The sequence below is a fragment of the Sturnus vulgaris genome, chromosome 2, assembly GCF_052056855.1.
Source record: "Sturnus vulgaris isolate bStuVul1 chromosome 2, bStuVul1.hap1, whole genome shotgun sequence".
In the NCBI taxonomy this organism is placed as follows: Eukaryota; Metazoa; Chordata; class Aves; order Passeriformes; family Sturnidae; genus Sturnus; species Sturnus vulgaris.
This window is the reverse complement of record NC_142244.1, coordinates 118,521,586-118,540,284: the sequence shown is the minus strand read 5'-3', so window position 1 is coordinate 118,540,284 and position 18,699 is coordinate 118,521,586. Positions and strand designations below refer to the sequence as shown.

Here is an 18,699-nt window from a genome sequence, read left to right as displayed (position 1 = left end):
TGGGGAGCTCTGCATCAAGGCAGCAGGGAGTGGGAGAAAAGACAAACCTCTCCTGGTTAATGCTCTGTGATTGAAGTGTGAGAGCGGTGAGGACGTGTCTGCCAAGCTGAACAAATTGCTGCAGAGCAGGGATTGAGACTCTTCATCCCACTGCAGCTCAACAGTTCAAACAGCAGTTTGATTTCCTGTGTGTGAGCCCTGACAAAAGTCAGGCTGGTCTGCACATAGAGATGCACCTGTTCTTCTTTCAAACAGGTGGATGTTTGGTAAAATCAGGAGGGCACGAAATGGGTGTTGTTCCTGTGCTGTCCTTGGGTTATCCCTGTTCCAGAACACGGCTGTGTGCGCCTTCCTGCTGGCGGTGTCTGTCTTCAATGTCCCAGTGGGAAGATGAACTAAAGACACAGGTGTGCCCAGGGCAGGTGACACCGAGCTCTCCCCAGGGGATAACAAGAGTGCCTTGGAGCTGTCCCCAAGGGAAAATGCCACCCAAGGGACAAAGCAGAGTGACCAGGAGGCATGCCAGGGCCAAGACTACCACAAGAAAGAGCTGTCCCAAGGGGATACAGCAGCAACAAGAAGCTTTCCCAAGAACAAGGCAAATATGACAAAGAGCTGTCTTTGGGGAACACTAATGTCCTAGACATGTCCCCATGGGAAGGAGATGAGGACGCAGAGCTGTGCCAAGGGGCACAGGAGAGTTCAGTGAACTGTCCCAAAGGGAGGAACAGCTGCCAGTCAGGAGGAACCAGCTCCCTGGATCCATCCGTGCTAGGGGATGATGGAAATTGTTGAGAAGATGGACAAGGAGAAGGGGGACCCCAATTCTCCTTTCTGTCTTTCTTTTCCACACCAAAGGAGACTCCTGCAATGGGAGAAGGAATTGTCCCTCTGGTGTGGGGCTGTTCTGGTGTCCCTGCCTGGTGGCACAGCCAGAGGAGCAGTGCCCACACCAGTGCCAGGCTGGGCCTGAGAGCACCTGGGCAGGACAAACTCCCAGTTATGGTTCCAGGAGATCAGCAAAACCCAGCACAGCAAGCACAGGACTCGGGAAAAGAATGACCATGGACCAGGGGGGATCAAGAGCACCAAAGACCCCCAAAGCCACCAACCCTTTTCCAGAAGGGTCTGGAAGAACAGACTGTGCAAGACACCCAGTTTGCACAGAGGGGAGAAACCCATTTCAGGGTGGGGAACCCAGTCCATAAAGGGTACCCCCCCCCCCAAGCCCATGACCCTGGGCATCCCAACAGCTGGATCACTGCTGGAACCAGGAGTGACATCCCAACAGCTGGATCACTGCTGGAACCAGGAGTGAGATCACCAGGAGTGATGTCCCCTCATCTGGAACCATTCTGGATCCAGGAGTGATGTCCCATCAGCCAGAACCATGATGGATCCAGGAGTGATGATCTCTTTTCCTCACTTTTCCCTTGTCTTTCTTTCTCTCTGCCCCTTTTTAATTCATCTTTTCCTTTCTCTCTGCCCTTTCACCCTTTCCCTTTATCCCAAACTCAGTGCCATGTGTCTTTATTGCAGGTCAGGGACTAATGTAGCAGTTGTGTAGCAATAAGTCAAATTAACAAAATAATGTCTGTAAATAGAATTGTTTAACCAGGGGTGACTGAGAATGAGACATTCCCAGCAACTGAAGTCAGGTAAAATTGCATTATGGCAAACAGTGCTGCTTGATGCCTTAAAAACCAAAAGAAGCCATCTTCACAGTACAGATATTTTACTGAGGAATAGTTAAATGTGCTGTAAATGAACAATACAAATTCATTGCATTTTCTTGAAAGAAAGAATAGCTTTTTCTCTTATTGCCAGATAAGTTTTTATAATGCCTTCATAGTTTTTAAGATCACACAAATTCTACAAACAGTAGAATTTTTCTCTGTTTTTCTTCAAGGTGCTTGCACAGCACTGTCAGATCCCAGACTGGTCCCTAAATCCGGGGACAGTGGCACTTTGGCAGCTTTACAGGCAGCCAAGCATTGACCCACGGTCACAGCAGAGCCTTTGACAACTCAATCGAGTAATCAGGGCCGTTTAACAGACTCTCACTGCAGTCCTTTATTTTTAATGAGATCCTAAATATATCCTCCTACATACAGAAAAATAATTTCCTGAGGACACTCCTTCTTTTCAAATATTTCAAGGAACAAACAAAACCAGGTGCCTTTAAATGCTTTTCTGTGAGATTTACTCGGTATTTGACAATGACAACAGAGCTGTTTTTATACTCTATGTACAATAATCACAAATATATCCATAAGCATGTCCTGAACTCTGGGTACAGCAGTGTGCATGGAGGACAGGAGTGGAGAGGCTGAACAAAGCAACACAGAGCAAACCCTCCAAGCAATTTCTGCTGACTGCCAGCTTCTCCCTGCTTCGAGGGCTTTGAATGAACTGAGAATGAATGAACTGTGACAAGCAGAGCAGTGTGGAACCAGGAGTCAGAGTCTGCACTTGTCACATCTCACTTTGGAGAATGTATGAAAGAAAAAACTCCATTACCCACAATGTTTCCCACCCCAATCCTCCTCACACGGAACAAGAAGTGATTGAACTTTTTTTAAAGGGTAAAAAACTTGTAAATTGAGCATTGAAAAAGTTCACTCACGTTGAGAAAATACTGAATAATTAAGTGCTTCTAGAAAAAATCTGCTGTAATTTCTCAGCTGTTTGGCTCAGGGTCAGCTCAGAGCCAGGCTCTGTCTCCCAGGTGCCCAAATCCCTTCCCCAGCTCTGAGCAGCCTCTCCTGGCTCTGCCCTGGGCAGACTCTCAGCATCTCTGAGCCAAGGCCAGCCTGGGGCAGTTTTTATTCTACAGCACTTCCAAAGGTGTGGCATGGGAGGGGCTGCCCAGGGAGCTTTGGGGTCCCCATCCCTGGTGGTGGCACCTGGAGGTGGCACTCAGGGTGCCAAGGTGGCCATGGGGCACAGCTGGGACTGCAGGGGCTGGGAGGGCTTTGCCAGCCTCGGGGATTTGGGGATTCTGTGGCTGCCAGTTCTGTCTGGGAAGCTGACAGTGCCGATGTGCCAGCGAGCTCCAAGGGCAGGGACACTGCCACCACGGCAGGGACACTGCCACCGGGGCAGGGACACTGCCACTAGGGCAGGGACACTGTCACCAGGGCAGGGACACTGTCACCGGGGCAGGGACACTGCCACCGGGGCACGGACACTGTCACCGGGGCAGGGACACTGTCACAGGGACACTGTCACCGGGGCAGGGACACTGTCACCAGGGCAGGGACACTGCCACTAGGGCAGGGACACTGTCACCGGGGCAGGGACACTGCCACCGGGGCACAGACACTGTCACCGGGGCAGGGACACTGTCACAGGGACACTGTCACCGGGGCAGGGACACTGCCACCAGGGCAGGGACACTGTCACCGGGGCAGGGACACTGTCACAGGAACACTGTCACCAGGGCAGGGACACTGTCACAGGGACACTGTCACCGGGGCAGGGACACTGTCACAGGGACACTGTCACAGGGACACTGTCACCAGGGCAGGGACACAGCCTGGCCTTGGTGCACAGGCCCAGGAGGAGCCTCCCCTTTAGGACTGGGCTGATCGTGAGGGATTCATTGGGTATCTGTGAGCCAAACTCCAGCCTTTCCTCATCCATGAGTGACTAACCCCCGGTGGCACTGATGGAGGTGACAGTGCCATCGAGGGGAAGGGGACATGCCAAGTGCTGGGGCTGGGAAGGTGCTGCTTCTGTCACAATTCCACAGAGCAATTGTACAGGCTGGTACAGCACTTCCCTGGCAGTGCCCAAGGTTGGATGGGGCTGGAGCAGCCTGGCACAGTGGGAGGTGTCCCTGCCATGGCAGGGGTGGCTCTGGGTGGGATTTAAAGTCCCTTCCAACCCAACCCAGTCTGGGATTCTGGGATGTCCGTGACACGGGTCGCAATCTGAGACAGTGAAGGGTCCCCCACTTGCAGCACCAGGTGAGCCTCAGGTAAGTGCAGCTCCTTGGGGCTCCCTCCAAAACCCTGCCTGAGGTTCCTGCATTCCAGCCACGAGGGTTTTTTTTTTTTTGTCCTGTTGGCCAGTTCAGCTGTCAGTGTAATTAATGCTGGTGAAATGACACTATTAATAAAGTGACACTACTTGTGAAACACTGAAATCAATGTTCACCCTGTTGGCAGCACTGAGTAAAATTAGCACAGCAATAAAAGGTTAGACAATGACATTTAATGGTACTCCAGTAATAGATTTTATCACTTTTTTTATCCTACCACAACAATGTGTATTTTCATATACATTATATTTCATAAAATGTATTGATATGGAATTAGGAAAGCATGGGTTTAGTACTATTTACATCTTTTAATTGAAACCATTTTCTTAACAACATTGAAAAATAGAAACTTAAAGTTCTCTTAATCGTGTTTTCAGCCAGTTAGTGGTAAACAAATGCATGCCTAGGAAGTCACACTCCCTCTAAAATGTGGTCAGTTGAAAGTTTCTAACTAAAGTGTGTATCTCTGTTTTGTTTCAAAAAATACATAAGTATGTCTGTCATTTCTGATACAAAATTCTACACTATCTTCAATAAATAAATAATAAAGCGATTCTGAAAAGTATGAAATGTAAACTTTGTTGTCCCTCCAACATACATTTTTTTTTCCTTCCCGTTGCTTGAAACATTACAGTGGTCTTTTAGGAAATTATAATACACAGACACTTCCCAGCACAGTTTACACTTATTACCATACTGATCTACCTACCTGTTATGGATATATCCTAATTTCCTAATGGAAACCAATAAGACTTGGAGTGCTAGAGAACACCGCCGACACAGGAGAGGTGGGAACCAGTACTGAGAGGACATGCAAGGAACACCAAAACCTAACAACAGCTCCACGAGAACGGTCACATGCGAATGACACGGGCTGGCACCTCCCCTCCGGAATGAAGTCCTTACAAAAATACCAGTGGATGTGTGGCAGGGCGTGGACAAAAGGAATCCAAGCAGAACAAAGAGGAATTTGCCTCTCGGGGATCTCTCCTCCCCGAGCCCAGGCTCAGCAGAGCACCCACAGCGTGCCCGGGGGTGCCTGCCTGGAGCCAGAGCTTTGCCAAACTGGGATGTGAGCCTGGATGTTGTTATCCATGGAGTGAAAGGGATGGAGAGCCCTGGCACTGCCCCCCTGGCTGGCTCTGGGATCTCCACTGTGCACACCAGAGCTCTCTGGTGCATCCAGCCCCCTCCCTGGGGGGCTCCCCTGAAGCTGCCCAGGTGAGCAGGGCTCAGCTGCACACCTGGGCACCACACACTGCTCTGCTCTGCTCTGCACGCTGGGCTTGGCTTCCTGAGCTGGAGCCGCGATTGTTTCTTCTTCCCCACTGCGGGTGAGGCTCAGCCCTGGCAGCAGCAGCAGTGAAGGAGCAGCCAGGAGTTGCCCACAGCAGCCAGCAGGGCTCTGTGCCTCGCCCTTGGCCTCCTGCCCCAGCTCCTGCAGTGCTGGGCACAACAGCGACTTCCAAAGGGACCCAGGGCTGGACTCTTCTGAGTGCAATTCATCTCTGTGCACAAGGCCTGGACATCTTTTTATTGTCAGGGGCAACACGAGTCATGAAGTGGTATGTTAATAGAATCTTCTCTGTTTATAGATATAGACTATTTATTTTCTAAGTCTTTGCAGTACCATCATGAAGATCTTCCGAGATCTTCTTGCTGTGAAACTGCTCCTTCCATTCACTCACATTTGCACACCACTCTGCTGAGCAATAGGCACAGAACTCCTGAAGGGGGAAAACCCTCAGAAAGCCTCCAAAACACACCCACACTGCCTCCTCCGCGGGGATGGGAGACAAGCTGGAGCAAGCACAGCCACCCATGTGGTTTGCCAGCCATCCCAACTGCAGCACAAGGAACAACAGGGTTGTTTCACCAGCCCAGGAAACCAACACCAAGTTCCACACAGAGAGATTGAGAGAGATCTCCTCACTAAATTGGGATTCGTGTGTTCAGTGAGAATTATCAAGGCACAAAGATGCTCCTGTTTGCTTTGATAACCCTCTGACGTGTGAAGGGCGAGCAGTAGCTTCGTGCCACACCAGCAAGGGCTCGGTGACGGCTCCTGCAGAGCCTCCTGCAGGCAGCTCGGGCTCAATTCCCACAGCAGCCCCTGTGTCCTAAGGCTCATCGAACAGCTGCAGGTCCAGGCGCACCACGATCTCTCCCGTGGGGACTTCGTGCAGGAGGAGACACTTTGTAACTGGTCCCTTGGAACCCTGGTCCTTCTTGATGTCTGCCACACGGATCTCTGTCCTGCCCAAAAAGTCTGCAATGCAGAAACACAGCGTGCTCAGCAAAGGGAAGCCAGGGTCTGCAGAAGGACCTGAACTTCCACCCACACACACCAAGAGAGAAAAGAAACCCTCAGTCCAACTCCAGCTCTGCACTTGGCCAAAAGCTGCCAAGCTGCATAGAAGGGGATTTAGCCAGACCACGTTAAACTGCAGCAGCATTAAAACTAAATGGGTCCATGAGTGGAAAATCCCACAGTGGAATTCACAGCTGCCTCACTTCAGGGACTTCTTGGTTTTATGATATGTTAGCAGAAGGCCAAAGTTCTCAGTCAAACCTGAGTGTGAACCTGCTGGAGGTGACAGAGCCAAGTAAGGCATCAGCCCAGCAATGAGGTCAATGAGCCAGTAGCAGTCCAAAACAAACACTGTCTGAGAGATTGTGACTCCAAAATACACCCAAAATACAAAATAAACATGTCATGCCCCACGTTTATCTCAGCTTATGAAATAAGGATAAGAGGAATTCCCATTCCCTGGAAGTGTTCAAGGCCACTCTGGATGGGGCTTGGAGCAACGTGGGATAGTGCAATGTGTCCCTGCCCATGGAAAGGACTGGAACTGGATGATCTTTAAGGTCCTTTCAGGCCAAACTGTTCCATGATTCCATCGGGTTTGGAATCCTGGGCTCATTTTTGCTGCTGTTATTGCATACAACAGGAACTCAAAGTCACTTCTCTTCCTCCTCCTGAACCCATCTGTGTGCAAGCAGCACCCAGAGCTTTCTGGACTCTAGCAGAATTACAAAACCACATTTTAGTTGTTGTCAAGTGCACAAGAAAAGAAATTCTCAAAACCCAGAGGGAGCTGCATCTTTTTTGTGCTGATATTGGGGTGGAGCGAGGCTAAGTCAACTCCTAAATATGCAAAGAGGGTCAAATCTGGGCTATCTTTAAAAATCATCTCCCAACCCAGCCCATTGCCCCTGCTTTGCCTCAGCAGGGATGCTCCTCCTCAAAAAAGATCTTTGCAGAAGGCCTGGGCAGGGGCAGCCCCATACCCACCATCCGGGGAGAACTGGTCCCGCTCGAACACCGTGATGCACAGCACGTCCTGCTCCAGGTCCTTGATGAAGAACTGGCAGTTGGAATTCCACTTGGGATTCAGGGTGTCCTGGATGGTCTTGGTGATGTGGCACTGAGAGCCCATGGTCACCTCGCAGTAGGGGTTGCTCTTTCCTGGGAAAAGGGGAACAAAGAGAAATGAATGGGATTTTTTAGTGATCCTGCTCCTGAGCTTCCTTCTGCTCCAGCAGCCAACAAAATATACCCAGGGGTGTGTATTCTATCACCATCTGTTAAAACCAAGCAAGGCAATAATCCTTCTCTCTGTTAATAAGCCACCTGTTAAAAACCAAATAAAGCAGTGTTCTTTATCTTCACCACAACCCATCTTTCCTCCAATTAAATATCTTCTGTTAATGAGCCATTGAGTCCCACTATATAAGTAATAAAATTACATCATCCCATTGTGAAATGCTCCACCCATGGGGAGGGGCTAAGCATTTCCTATCTAAATAAAAGCTGAAATTTAAAACACCAAAGCAGCCTTTTTCCACTAGATTCCAGAAGAAAACCAAACCTTTCCACATCATCACTGAACCTTCAAAAAAAAAAACTACACCCTTCTACAAAACCACTGCTTCAACAGAACCACATCTGTCACTCCAAAAAAACGACAGCCACATTCAATGGCACTGCTACCAACATCCTGACTGACAAGGTGTCAGGCTGTATTCTGACTCTGCCATTGGTTTAGGTTTGGTTTTTTTGTAATGCTGTATTTCTGTTTTAATTTTTCCTAATAAAAAAACTGATTCATATTCCCATATCTTTGCCTAAAAAACCCTTAATTTCAAAATTACACTAATTTGGAGGGAGAGGGTTTACATTTTCCATTTCAAGAGAGGTTCCTGCCTTTTTTAGCAAACATCTTTCTTTCAAACCAAGACAGCTGGCAAAGACCTTGGCCACACCAGGCTCTGGTCCTGTCCCTGTAAGGGGCTGCAAGAACATCACAGTGAATGCTCTGCTCTGCTCAGCACCCTCCACTCCTCCCTCCAGGATTTTATGCCTTGTGTGGTGGAAACTAAAGCAGCCTGAAACAAAAGCCTCGTGCAGGACAACTGCAGGAGCAGGGCTCAGCTGAACAAATTCACCTCTGCCTAATTTACCTTCATGAAACCCAGGGCATTTAACAAAATCATGTCTGGGACAGAAGCCCTGCAGAGTTGGGCTGGGAATTGGGAATTTCCTGTGGATGGAGCAAAGAAAGGCAAGGCACTCACCATGGGACCTGCAGGGTTTCAGTTCAATGCCTTCCACCACGTTCACCATCAGCCTCCCAATGCCTGTTGCCCTCTGAGAGCGAACTGTGGTGGGACAGAAGAGCACAGAGCAATGTCACCCACGGCATTTCCTGCCCAGGGACCTTTCCACTAAACATGAGACCCCCACATCCTGTGCTGTACCTAGGTAGGCCTTTTCCCTCTTCTTCTTTTCAGTCTCTATGTAAAGTTCTGAAGCAGCTTTGATCTTCTGAACCCAGGCAGTCCTTCAGAAGGAAAGGAGAAAAAGAAGTTGCAAAATGCCATTTCCCTTTTTCCCTGCTGGAGCACAGCAGACAACACTAAAGCCTTCCCTCTTTCCCATGCCAGGCTCTGCCATCCCACAGGTGTCTGCCTGGAAGGGATCTCACTGGAATTCACAGCACCTCTGTGTCAGTATAATGTAACCATCCCAAGGCAGCAAACCCCACCACACAAAGAAAACTCAAGAGAACCACGAGCAGGAGATGCTTGGTGAGAAAAGAGGTCTAAAGAACAGGTTTGCTTTCATCCAGCCCTTTGTTTTCCTGAAATAAACTGATTTCTTGGAGCCAGGAGGTCCAAGACACTGGTGCTGCACTGTCCTGGGTCCCTGAGATTTCTTATCCAATTCTTCTGACTCTTGGGATTTCAAAAGCATAACCTGGGGAGTCCTGGGCCCTTGTGGGAAATAATTTCATGCTTAAGAATCACAGAACATCCTGAGCCGGGAGGGACCCACATGGATCACTGAGTCAACAATGCCAGCTGTGCCTGGAGGAGCTGAGGGCAAAGGCTGGCAGAGAAAAGAAGTGGCAGAAGGGCTCCTAAGTGACCTCAAGGGCTTAGAAGAGCTGCTGTGACACAAAAGGGAGCCTGAGTCAAGGAGACATGGGAGGACCTGGAAGCTGTGGATCAGTTTGGAACACAGGACATTCATGGTTTGGGTTGGGGCATCCTAAAACTCATCCAGCCCCAGTCCCTGCCATGGGCAGGGACACCTTCCACCATCCCAGGTAACAGCAGAAGACAGAATTGCATCTTTTGGCTTCTTTGCATTATCACAAAATGTGAAATTCAACCTAAACATCCACTCTCAGCCATTTCATCACTGGTCTAGATGGAATTCAGGAAACACCATTATTTCTCCCTCCTTTTCACATCATCCCATTCCCAAGAAGGAATTTTCCAGTCATGTAAAATAACCAGCTTGGAGACAACTCTGCAATTTTCCATCACAGCCATTCCCACCCTACATTCACCAGACCTTTTCAAGGCCCACCAAGGCACTTACCTTTCATTAATGCTTTCAGCACGGAGTGTGTACACTCTGTCAATGTGGGAGATGTGGAAGATGGGCTCGTCTCCAGAAGGGTCTGTGGGTAATTTCACCAGTACCTCGTTTAGGAAAATGGGCTGTAAAACATCAGCAGAGCTGGAGTTGTACTGCAGAGTGTGCACAGGGGCAGTCAGCACACATCAGCTCACAGCAGCTTCATTCCATGCCCCAAGTGCCTCCCCCCTCTGCCTCCCATCTTTCTGCAGAACATTTTAAAAGCTGACAAAGACAGAGGTGCCTGCATAGCCTGGAAACACTCCTGGAGAAGCCAAGCACAGCAGAATTTCCTGGAGAAGCCAAGCACAGCAGAGTTTCCTCTCCCTCTGCTCCCTCAAACACGAGCCCTCGTGGAAAAGTTTAATTCAAGCAAAACCTCCAAAGCATCTCTTCTTATCCCATAGAGCACACAGCCCCCATCCCTGCCATCAGCCCCTGACCCCCAAAGCTTCCAAACCTCTCCTCTGGGGAGGCTTTTGCCCAAACCACACCCCCAGAACGGAGCTACCGAGCCCTGTCCCCACCCCCTGTGGGAGCAGCACTTACAGTTTTGTACATTTTGTATTGCAGGTTGGACTTGGGGCTGAACACCTTGTCTGTGCCCGAAGAGCCAAGAGGTTTTATGATCTGAGTGAGGAGGAGGAAGTCGTTGAAGAGAAAACCATAGAGCTCCTTGTTACTCTTGGCTTTATAGAGCTTCCCACTGTGCAGGAACTTGCGTGGTCCCAAGCAGTTTGTAACTGAATTAAAAACGAGTTGCTGCGAAAAGTAGAAGAAGAACAACAACGCACTGTATAAAGTGAAACAATCGGGGCTGCCCTGCAAGAGACCAAATAGAGGTTTGAGTCCTGGCTCCAGTGTGTGTCACAGGGCTCACCAGCCATGCCTCGAGCACCACAAGCAGCACAGGGCACAGGAGGCTCCGTGGGGTCCCCCGAAGGCAGCCCCTGCTCACGGGGCTGGGCAGGGGAAGCCAAGAGCATCAGAGCCCCCCTGGGCACTCACATGCAGCTCCAGGAGTGGGGCTGAGCCAGGGCACCTGGCCTGGCTGAGCAGCAGCTCTGTGAGCAGCCTCTCCACAGGCTGAGCTTCCTTAAGGGCTGCATTCTGAATTGTTCCTTTATTCCTTAATTCTGAACTGGGTTTGAATTTCACCCCTAAAAACACCCCAAAGGATTCCAGATGGCCACGACACCCCGAGTCAGAGCTGCTGAGCACAGGGACAGCAACAATCCCAGCCTCAGCCAGGCCTTGGAAGGGATCAGCAGAATCCTGCCCTTGCCTGAAGTGCCATTTCCAGGTTTATCTTCTCCAGGGAGGGCACAGCTCTCAGCACCCTGGGCAGAGGGGTGTGGAGGGGCTGCTCTGCTGGCATTAGGGTGGCAGTGAGCACCACAGGCTCTGCCAGGGTGTGGATCTGCTCTCCTGGGGCCAGGCACCATCTACAGAAGACAAAAGCAGCTCCTTTCCTTCAGGCAGGGGTTGGCAGAGAGCTGAACGTGCTGACATTGTCACACATTCCTTCTCCCAGAACAGCCAGACTTCCTCAGCTGAAATGCAATTCTCCTACTTTATGAACCAACCAGTGCTCATTGTTTTTCTACCTTCTAGAATGGTGCATAGTTTGAAAATCAAGTTGTGATCTGTCTGCCTCTGTTACCTCCACTAACAAAAGGAAGGCCATCAGATTATGTTCCCTCCTTTTGCAGGACATACAAACACAATATTTCTAGAAATTTATCACATAACCATAAAAAATAACATGGCATGGGAGGCAGACATTCTCTCTGTAAAATCTCCAGAGACCTGATCAGTATTCTTGAGTTTTCAAATGCATACAAAGCTTTATCCCAGAAAATATTCCTAAATATTTGGTTTTTAAAGCACTCCAGAGTGGTCAGGTACAGCAGCCCCATAACCACTGTGCCACAAAGAACTGGGAAATGGCAAACTGTGGTGGCAGATTGCAGCACTGAAGCCAGGACTGGTGCAGAGCCAAGCAACCAAGCAGGAGTGACCCCAAGGGCAGGAACAGCAGCCAGGGTGACAACCAGGGTGACAACCAGGGTGACAACCAGGGTGACAACCAGGGTGGCAGCCAGGGTGGTGTGCAGGAGGGCAGGGAGGCAAGGACAGGTGGGGACAGGGGCTGGGGTGATGGGTGATGATGTGATAGGGTGATGATGATGATGTGATGATGAAGATGTGTTGACGATGATGATGATGTGATGGTGATGTGTTGATGATGATGAGGATGATGATGATGAAGATGTGTTGCTGTGTTGATGTTGATGATGATGTGTTGAGGATGTTGATGATGATGTTGATGATGTGATGTTGATGATGATGATGATGAGGATGCGTTGCTGTGGGTGGCAGCTGGGTGTCCCAGCAGTGTCCCAGCAGTGTCCCAGCAGTGTCCCAGCAGTGTCCCGTGGCCGTTACCTCGCTCAGGCCCTCGCACTGCACGTGGGCCTGGATCCACTCCAGCCTGTCCGAGTTCTCCTTCTCCCTCACGCCCTCGTTGACCTGTGAGCACAGCTCCTCTGCCTTCTCCAGGGCCTGCTTCAGGTGGCTGTGGTCAGGGTGGTTCTCAGGGGTGTTCTCTATGATCTGCACACACACAAGCCCAGCATCAGGCACTGCTCTCCCCTGGCAGCCCCACGCTGCCCTGCAGGTTTTAGGGACAGCCAACACCCCCCGGGTTTGTTTTCCTCCCTGGCAGACACGGAAAAGGGAGACAAGCACAGTGTGGGAGAGCTGGATTGCAGGCCTGCCTGCACAGCCCTTGCACCACGACACTGCTGGCTCCCCTGGCAGAAGCACAACATTGCAGCCAAACACTGAAATGCAGCTGAAGGAATCCCTTCAACACCAACCCCCAGTTCATAATTCCCTGTGAGAGCCCTGGGCCGTGCTCCATTGCCCCATGCTGTTATTTGGGATGGGAAGTGTTAAGCACAAATGGAAGTTTGGGAAGGGCTGTAAATCCTGCAGCACCATCATCTGCACAGGAGGAACCTGCAGCAACCCAGGCTCAGCATCACCTGCCAGCCCCTGGGCAGGGAATGGCACTGAGGGGAGAGGCAAATATGAGCACAAGGGTGTCTTGTTGCTCCTGTTATCTGAATTTTAAATTTTCACTCAGCACTCGCTGCCTTCTGATTCTTTGGGTGCAAGCTTCACCTCTGCTTCAAATGAAAATACTGAGTAATTTTGCCAAAGCCCAAGGAATGATCCCATTTCCTATACTGGAACAGAGGATTAAAGGACACCCCACATTCCCCAGCACATCAGAAATCTCACAGTGACAAAGCCTGACACAAACAAGGAACCAACCCTGTAATTAAGGTGTAAGCAAAGCAGCACCAAACCCACCACGTGTGCAAAGGAACGTACATTTTTAATTATTAGTGGGTATCTGGTTACCCGTTGCATAGGCTTCAGTAGAAAACTTGACAGTGGCATTCCTTTACAGCGAGGATCCATTGCCAACCTCTGAAACATCAGACAGGTAAAATCTGGTTAGTCAGGTGCTTGAAACCCTGAACAATGAGCTCCTCCAGGAAAGGAAAAGGGAAGGCAATAAAGGAGCATCAATCCCCAGCTAAATCTGCTCTGAGATCACAACATCAGCAGGAGAACTCCTCGTGGTTTTCACAAGACTTCTTCACCTGCCTTGTCTGGACAAGAATCCCAAAATCACCAAGGCTGGGGGAGCCTCCAGGATCCTCCAGTGCCACCCCAGTGCCAGCAGCATCCCCCAAACCCTGTCCCCAAGGGCCACATCCAGCCTGCTCCTGAACACTCCCACAGACAGTGACTGCAAACCTCCCTGGGCAGCTCATCCCAAGGCCTGACCACTCTGCCAGGGAAATTTTCTTTGCCAATCTCCACCCTGAGCCTGCCCTGCTGCAATTTGAGGCCATTTCCTCTCCTCCTTTGCCTGCCCCTCCTGGCAGGGACTTGTGCAGAGCCACAAGGTCCCCCCTGAGCCTCCTTTTCTCCCCTTTCCCAGCTCCCTCTGGAATTCTCCAGCCCATTCCCAGCTCTGTTCCCTTCCCTGGACACACTCCAGCCCCTCCAAGTCCAAGTGAGTGACCCAGCAGTGGACACAACTCTCCTTTGGGGCCTCATTTCTCCAGCAGCTCAGCCAGGTGAGAGGATGCAGAGAATCCCCAGGGGTTTCTGCTTCTCTTACCTTGACAAACTCCTTGAAGTCGGGCACTTCATCAGTTTTCTGCTGGATGAGGGCAGCCCCGTTGAGCTGGCAGCTGCAGAACCTGATGTAGGGCTGCATGTGGGGCAGCTGGGCTGTCAGGATGTCCCCAATCATCTTCACTGGCATCTTCTCCCCTGACATCTTCTTCCTCACACGCAGGGCCCTGAGCAGGAGCAGGGCACGGGGTTGGACAAAGAGCCACTCCTCAGTTATGGAATAAAGGGGTGGGTTCTTGTTCATTATGGAAACCCAGAGAAGGATAAATACATCAGCCACAAGATTTACTGCAAGGATACAAAAACCCAGGCTGCACCCTCAGCCAGAACCTGTCCCTCTCCTGGAAATCCAGCTGTGCTTGCCTTCAATGCCAGATCAGAGGTGACAGAAAGTGGAGAGTAATTTCCTTTTCTATTGGGTTAGAAAGAGAGTTACTGATGTGTGAGTGAGGGGAGGGAAAACCCCATCACTTTGAGTTTTTAGCCTGGTTTTCCTAAGGAAAAATTCACTGCCATTTATCCTGTCACCAGTCATTCTGGTTATGGGAATAAAGTGTGCTCAGTGGGCTCAAGGGGACAGAAAGTGAAGTCACTAAAGCTCCAAAAGAATTGAGGTTTTAATAAAACTGATCGTGAATATAAAGCAAAATGCCTTGGAAACAAAGTCCAGAGGAGGATTTGCCTTCTGGAGCAGGAACAGAGGGAGTGCAAAGGGCAGAGATCTGCCTTTGGGTTCTTCCCAGCAGCTCCCAGCAATCACTGCCCCCAGTTTGTTTTTTCCCTTCAGGAGAAACACGTGGCCCTTGTGGGCAGGATTTGAGCAAGTGGCAAATGTTTCCATGCACACAAAAGGAGAAGCAGGGGAGAGGCCCGGGGTTCTGTTTTTGTGAAGGATGGGGGGGAAAAAAAATCCAACTTACTTCAGTAGTTTTATATTGCACATAATCAGCTCCTTCCAATTAACAAAAATCATGGCAACTTCTTTTTCTGTGACCAGCTCAGACTCCATCAGGGGTTTCTGGAAGATCTGGGGAGGCAGAAGGGAGTGCACAGGGTAAGGACAGACACACTGACACCCATCGTGTTCCCTGGCATGGCTGGGACTAAGGAGACCCTCAGGCACAAAGGGCTTTAACAGGGAATATTCTCAATTTGTAGGGCTGGTGGTGTTAACTCTGATCTGGATAATCTGTTTGAAACCTGGGAATTTTAGCAGAGGTCTCCTGCACAAGATCCCAGGATTCCTTTGCTAGTGCAACTGAAAATAAGTTTTACTTTGGACTCTTTTATGGAAGATCTGATTCCTCTGAGAGTCCCAGGTTTGCACATCTTAAACTCTTCTTCAAAAAAGGGCTTTGATTCTCTGTCAAAAGAATTGTCCATAGTTGTCTGTAGTAATTCCTATCATTTCTACCTCTAAAGCCAATCACAGGAGGTGATAACTGAGCCCCACTGCAAGCCTAGGGAATCTGCTTCATTTCTGAACATTTAAATTTCATAACTTATACATGAGAAATAAACACAGAGAATCAGGAGCAAAAGGGGTTTTTTGCTAAAATGATCCTTCAAACATCAGCATTTTGGTGATGGCAGCACAGGGGATTGCCATGGCTTGCACCCACCCACAGCTGTATCTGTGTATCTGCATCAGTATCTCTATGCTGTGGCTGTGATCTGTGTCTGTACTTATCTGGATTTATCTGTATCTCTGTGTATCTGGATTTATCTTTATTTATCTGTATCTGTGTATCTGTATCTGCATCAGTATCTCTATTGTGTATCTGTATCTCTATCTCTATCTGTATTTATCTGTATCTCTATCTGTGTATTTGTACTTTACTTATCTGTATTTGTATTTATCTGTATCTGTGTACCTGTATCTGTATCTCTATTGTGTATCTGTAACTGTATCTCTATCTGTACCTGTACCTGCATCTCTATCTATCTGTATCTGTACTTATCTGTATTCATCTGTGTATGTCTTTATCTGTATTTATCTGTCTCTGTGTCTCTGTGTCTGTATCTGTGTATCTGTATCTCTATTTATGTCTGTATCTGTATTTATCTGTCTGTATCTGTCTCTGTGTCTGTATCTGTATTTATTTGTATTTATCTGTATCTGTATTTATCTGTGTCTGTATCTGTACTTGTACCTGTACCTGTATCTGTGTATCTGTATTTATATTTGTATCTGTATCTGTGTATGTGTATTTATCTGTATATCTATATATCTGTATCTATATCAATATATCTATATCTATATTTCTATATCTGTATCTCTCTATCTCTATATCTCTATCTCTATATTTAGATCTATCTGTGTATCTCTATATTTATATCTCTCTGTCTCTATCTGTGTCTCTACATGCACAGAGACAAATGATGCTGGGGAGGGTCCCCGGGGCAGCAGAGCCGTGCCCGGAGCAGGGGCTGGTTCGGAGCAGGGGCCGGCCCGGAGCAGGGGCTGGTTCGGAGCAGGGGCTGGTTCGGAGCAGGGGCTGGTTCGGAGCAGGGGCTGGCCAGGAGCAGGGGCCGGCCAGGAGCAGGGGCTGGCCAGGAGCAGGGGCTGGCCCGGAGCAGGGGCCGGCTCGGAGCAGGGGCCGGCTCGGAGCAGGGGCCGGCTCGGAGCAGGGGCCGGCTCGGAGCAGGGGCCGGCTCGGAGCAGGGGCCGGCCAGGAGCAGGGGCCGGCTCGGAGCAGGGGCTGGTTCGGAGCAGGGGCTGGTTCGGAGCAGGGGCTGGCTCGGAGCAGGGGCTGGCCCGGAGCAGGGGCTGGCCAGGAGCAGGGGCTGGCCAGGAGCAGGGGCTGGCCCGGAGCAGGGGCTGGCCAGGAGCAGGGGCTGGTTCGGAGCAGGGGCTGGCCAGGAGCAGGGGCTGGCCAGGAGCAGGGGCTGGCCAGGAGCAGGGGCCGGCCAGGAGCAGGGGCTGGCCAGGAGCAGGGGCCGGCTCGGAGCAGGGGCCGGCTCGGAGCAGGGGCTGGCCAGGAGCAGGGGCTGGCTCGGAGCAGGGGCCGGCTCGGAGCAGGGGCCGGCTCGGAGCAGGGGCCGGCTCGGAGCAGGGGCCGGCTCGGAGCAGGGGCCGGCTCGGAGCAGGGGCTGGTTCGGAGCAGGGGCTGGCTCGGAGCAGGGGCTGGCCCGGAGCAGGGGCTGGCCAGGAGCAGGGGCTGCCCCACCTCTGTCACGAGCTGCAGGTCGTTCACGTAGTTCTCCTCGGTGACAATGAGCTCGTGGATGTAGCCCTGCCTCTTCCTCTCGGTGGGGGTCAGCATGTCGAGCAGGTGCAGGTCAGCACACCCTGCAAAACACAACCAAGAGAAGCAGCCTGGGCTCAGCTCTGGCTCCTTGCACAGGGACTCGGCTCTGCCTGCTCTGCTCACTCCGTTCATTCCTGCTGCCAAGGCACGGCCCAGCAATGCTTCATCTCTCGGCATTCTGCTGAACACATCTTTTATTTATTGGGACAAAGAACATCTCTGTGTGTGAACTCTTCCCTGGTTCAAGTCTCCCTCACCTGTGCCTGCCCATTCCCAACCTCGCCCTGCAGGTCCCCAGGCCCCTGGCTGGTGTCACTGCAATCCCACATGGATGGCCGGTAATGAAAAAAGGGGGAGGAAAATGCAGAGATATCCCAGAGGGAATTAGGGAATGCTCCACTTGGGAATTCCCAAGGTTCACCTTTACCCTCCTGCTCAAAGAAATGCTGCTCAAGAAAAGCCTGCAGGACCTCTTCACTTTTCACACTTCAATTAAAAACTGCCCCTAAGTATTTGCAGGGCTTGAGCCAGGACGTGCAAAGGTCACTGGAGCTCCCAGAGTCGCTGATTTCTGGGCCAAGCCAAAGGATTTTGTGGATTTTGTTCTCCTTTCTGTTTAAAAGCACAGGAAAAGGTTGGCACTGAGAGCTCCTCCTCCATCACTTTGTCCTTTCATTGCTGCAAATCTCCCTTCCATTGATCCCCTGTAGATGGGAGGATTTTTACATCAATTCCACAACTGCAAATTTTGTTTCCTACTCTGAATTAGCCACAACATTTAATTCCATTCTTTCTTCTGTAGGCTGTTATTTTTCAGCTGAGCTTAACTAAGTTAACTGAGTTAAGCTAAGTTCTTCTGAGACTGGAACACAGAATGTTTTCTTCCAGTTTTTGCTACTTTTCTGCATAAAATGCAATGGATTTCAAAAAGCAAAATTGATTTCAAACAGGTGGGAAAAGTTTGGCTCTAAAAATGATCTATTTCAACAATTTTCACACAACCACAATTCCTCAGTTGAATTCTTTCCCTCAGTGTATTCCCCATGGAAATAAAAGTTTCCTTATGGAAACATCAGGCCCCAGGTAACTCTTTCAGTTCTTTGCACATAAAGTTAATATTTAGGGATTATTTCCTGCATTTTCAGCTTCCTGAAAGGAGCTCAGACAATGCCACTGGGAAGGTCCAGGTGTATCACCATTATTCCCATGGAATACCAGCAGCATCTGCTTTAATTGATCTGTGCTCCTGA

The 18,699-nt window shown here is 50.1% G+C and overlaps 1 protein-coding gene across 3 annotated transcripts in view; it reads right to left on the bottom strand.

Moving 5' to 3' along the window:
- Window positions 1-4,198: 4,198 nt before the first annotated feature.
- ITSN1 (intersectin 1) overlaps window positions 4,199-18,699 on the bottom strand; it is a 111,358-nt gene continuing 96,857 nt past the window's right edge. For all 3 annotated transcript variants that reach the window (XM_088160509.1, XM_088160510.1, XM_088160511.1), the window contains 11 exons: window positions 17,369-17,490; window positions 15,119-15,225; window positions 14,182-14,365; window positions 13,380-13,478; window positions 12,426-12,593; window positions 10,527-10,739; window positions 9,939-10,060; window positions 8,810-8,892; window positions 8,627-8,710; window positions 7,344-7,517; window positions 4,199-6,314 (listed from right to left, as the gene is read on the bottom strand). In XM_088160509.1, the coding sequence (XP_088016635.1) occupies window positions 6,166-6,314; window positions 7,344-7,517; window positions 8,627-8,710; window positions 8,810-8,892; window positions 9,939-10,060; window positions 10,527-10,739; window positions 12,426-12,593; window positions 13,380-13,478; window positions 14,182-14,365; window positions 15,119-15,225; window positions 17,369-17,490 (1,505 nt within the window). In that variant the 3' untranslated portion in view covers window positions 4,199-6,165. The remainder of the gene's footprint in view (window positions 6,315-7,343; window positions 7,518-8,626; window positions 8,711-8,809; window positions 8,893-9,938; window positions 10,061-10,526; window positions 10,740-12,425; window positions 12,594-13,379; window positions 13,479-14,181; window positions 14,366-15,118; window positions 15,226-17,368; window positions 17,491-18,699) is intronic.